At 35.0% G+C, this 3,226-nt stretch overlaps 1 protein-coding gene across 1 annotated transcript in view; it reads left to right on the top strand.

Moving 5' to 3' along the window:
* The window catches only part of LOC105157373 (SPX domain-containing membrane protein At4g22990-like), an 8,255-nt gene continuing 5,388 nt past the window's right edge, over nt 360–3,226 (top strand). Inside the window, exons 1-3 of the mRNA XM_011073787.2 lie at nt 360–860; nt 1,986–2,044; nt 2,713–2,833. Of these exons, the coding sequence (XP_011072089.1) occupies nt 1,992–2,044; nt 2,713–2,833 (174 nt within the window). The 5' untranslated portion in view covers nt 360–860; nt 1,986–1,991. The remainder of the gene's footprint in view (nt 861–1,985; nt 2,045–2,712; nt 2,834–3,226) is intronic.

Here is a 3,226-nt window from a genome sequence, read left to right as displayed (position 1 = left end):
AATATAAAATATTATTTATTATATGCACGCAAAAATTATGTACTACAAATGCTAATTAATATATATAGTTTTATCGCAATTCTCAATTTTTTTATTATAATATTCTTAAGTTGATTTTTATTAATTTATTTTTATTTAATATATTTTAAAATATAAAAATATTATTTATTATATGTATGGTGATGAAAAGGGGAATAAAGGAAAAATGGGAGTTGATTTTGCAATTACCAATCCTGAGAGTTGGAAACTAATTATAGAATTAAAATATAAAAAAATTATTTATTACATGCAAACAATAAAGAAATGAGAGTCGATTTTGCAAAAATGAATCCTGAGAGTTATCAACTAATCATAGGATTATCTATTACCAAGAAAAACATCAAAGAGTTCTCTCTCCACACGTACAAGAAAGAACACGTTCTTGAATCTCGAGCTTCTCTTCTCTTCTCGTATCTTCTCTCTCTACAATCGCATAAAATAAAGATACGTACATACAGACGAATACATGTTTTGTTTGTGTATATATATACCTTTCTGCTAGAGCTTTGTTGTATGCACAAACACTGGCTCTGCGTGGATGTTTTTACAAAGATTTGAGCGTATAGGTTGGAGGTTGTGGGTTGTGGAATGATATAGGGTGGTTTGTTGGTTTTCTTTTAGCTTTTTGTTTAGTGTGTGGCTGATAAATTTGGATATTTGCGCCGACTATTGTGTGGTTTATCAAAGATCCGAATTTTGGATTTATCTGCGCACTCACTGGACCGAGACCCGGAGCTGGCGGATTCTTCCGGAGTAATCGTTTGTTGATGCTCATCTAATTGAAGCTGCTTTGAGTTGGGCGGTGTCGTCAGAATCCTCCGGTAATGATTTCTGTTTATCCGCGTTCGGTTTTTTTTGTGTGTGCTTATTCGTATATGTACGTGTGTATCAAATTTCAGTGCGAAACACCAGTTTGATGTGTTTTGCTTTGATTATTTATTTGGTCTTGGTTTCGTTTATGTGGGACAAGGAAATTGACGGTGTAGGTGATGATAGATAGAGCTTTTGAGTTGGTGTTGTTCATGGCGAAAAAAGAGTTGGCTTTTCTCATTGTGACCAAGGAAAAAACCGAAAAGAATAGTGGTTGATGTCCTAACAATATTTTGTTCAACGGAACTGTAGTGCATAGCTTTTGAAATTGATTGGCTTGGAGGATAAATCATTATTAAATTGGCTTGATCATGTTGACTTCATTTATTATGTTTTTTGTTTGCTCTGGTATAGGCTAATTGTGAGTTTTAATATGGGGGGCCTGAAACGTTTAGCAATTCATTTGAAATAGTTGTCTTAATATTTCCGATTATTAGATCCTAAGCAGGCTTTTTCTAGATTTGGTGACCAGAAAATAGTTTATTCATACTAAGTTCTTTTCCGTTTAGCTATTGCTCAAAATGAAAGGGCAACACCGCATTGCTGATGTCAAGTATCTGTTGCCTTTTTCCTATAAATGGGTAGATCCAGTCAGCATCTGTTCACTTATATTTGTGGAGTGATCATTTTAACTTTGTTAAGGAAGTTGGCTAACTGATGTCGTTTTGTTTGAGGTAGAGAGAGTAATTCCGTCGTTTGCTGATTATTCATGTAATGCGTTGGGAACATTAGCTTTGGGTCATAAAATTGACTATTATATGGGTAATGGTGGCATGGCTTGTTGAACTCAATAAATACTAAATACTCTGTAACTATCAGTTTCAGTCTTGCATGATGAGCATATACATACTTGTCATGAATGTATAGTAGAGGGGGGCGTAAATACTCTCAACACCTTTTTCTGGGTTCGAACTTCCTATGAAAGGATATCAACTAGAGAGAGAGATGCTTGGTTAGTAGTTGAAGATTGTGTGAACTGTTACTTTCCTTTATTTTTCTTTTGTCTAAAACCTGATAAACCTGCAAATTTTTTATTGCATTGAACTCTTATCTGAACTTGTCTTATTTTATTGCAGGCAGAGATGGTTGCCTTTGGGAAAAGGTTGAAGGAAAGACAAATTCAAGAATGGCAGGGGTATGCATAATAAGTTTGGTTTAGATAAATTCAGGTTCATTTTTTTAGTGATGTGATTTTATGTCTATTAGTATTGTAGGTTAAGTGACAATTGTTCCAAATATGAATGCCTGAGTCATACTTGTTCAAGCTGTCCCACTTCGTTCACTAAAGTGAACTCCTTTCAAACTCGTCTGATAGACTCACCCTTCCCCTTGGTCCGGTAGAGATTCCAACTACCGGAAAAGTACGTTTTCTTGCCTGGTCCCAAGGGGCAGGCAAGGAAGTATAGCCTCCAACACCCACAAGCTTGGTCCCAAGGGGCAAGCTTGCTATGCATTTCTTTTCGCCCTTGCTGCGTAACTCTTTTGAGGTTCGTGATCGGCTTCACCGTGGACTCTTTTTGAGTCCATTCCTTGTTATAACAATCACTTATTGGACGTCAAAATTGAAGGCCTGATATAGGAAGAGGAATTGTACTACCATGTCTTTTCAGTGCTTATGGATGATTACTCAGTAGATGAATGAAATGTTGTCTTAGACAAAATAATGCTAAAATGAAAAATCTGAGCAATTTGGAATCATATATAAGTAAGATAGGATCATGATGAAACAGCATTTTATAGTCACAATCACACTGCTTGTGTCATAGAGTCCTACTGCATTTCATAATTTGAAATATTTTTCAGATACTACATCAACTACAAATTAATGAAGAAAAAAGTGAAGCAGTATGCTAATCAAATTGAAACTGGAGCCCTGGATCGCCGACATGTTCTCAAGGATTTCTCAAGAATGCTAGATAATCAGGTAAATAGAATTGCCTGAAAAATTTATAAACGTAGTTCCAAAAGGTGTGATATGTAGAAACTGCAATCTCTTTTATTGTGCTAGAACACTTTGAGTTGCCAAAGATGTTCATAGAACTTAAGATTCCAATCGTTTCTCTTGGATGTGTTACTTATTCACTAACCCTTATTCTTTTCATGTGTGGTTGTATTCTGTTCTTCTACCATTTTGATATTTTTGGATGTAGGGGCTGTATCAATGTGAAATTTCGATAATGCTGAAGATCAGTTGATAAAGTTTTCTGTTAACCTTGAAATTATAGGGTCTTGAACAGATAGGAAAAAGATGTATAGTTTGTTTTCATGCGGGCTGCTTTGTTACAGATTTTCAATTGTTTCAGAGCAAATAAAACAT

The sequence above is a fragment of the Sesamum indicum genome, linkage group LG1 (genome assembly GCF_000512975.1).
Source record: "Sesamum indicum cultivar Zhongzhi No. 13 linkage group LG1, S_indicum_v1.0, whole genome shotgun sequence".
In the NCBI taxonomy this organism is placed as follows: Eukaryota; Viridiplantae; Streptophyta; class Magnoliopsida; order Lamiales; family Pedaliaceae; genus Sesamum; species Sesamum indicum.
Note: the sequence above shows the minus strand (reverse complement) of the source record. Positions and strands in the feature narration are given on the sequence as shown.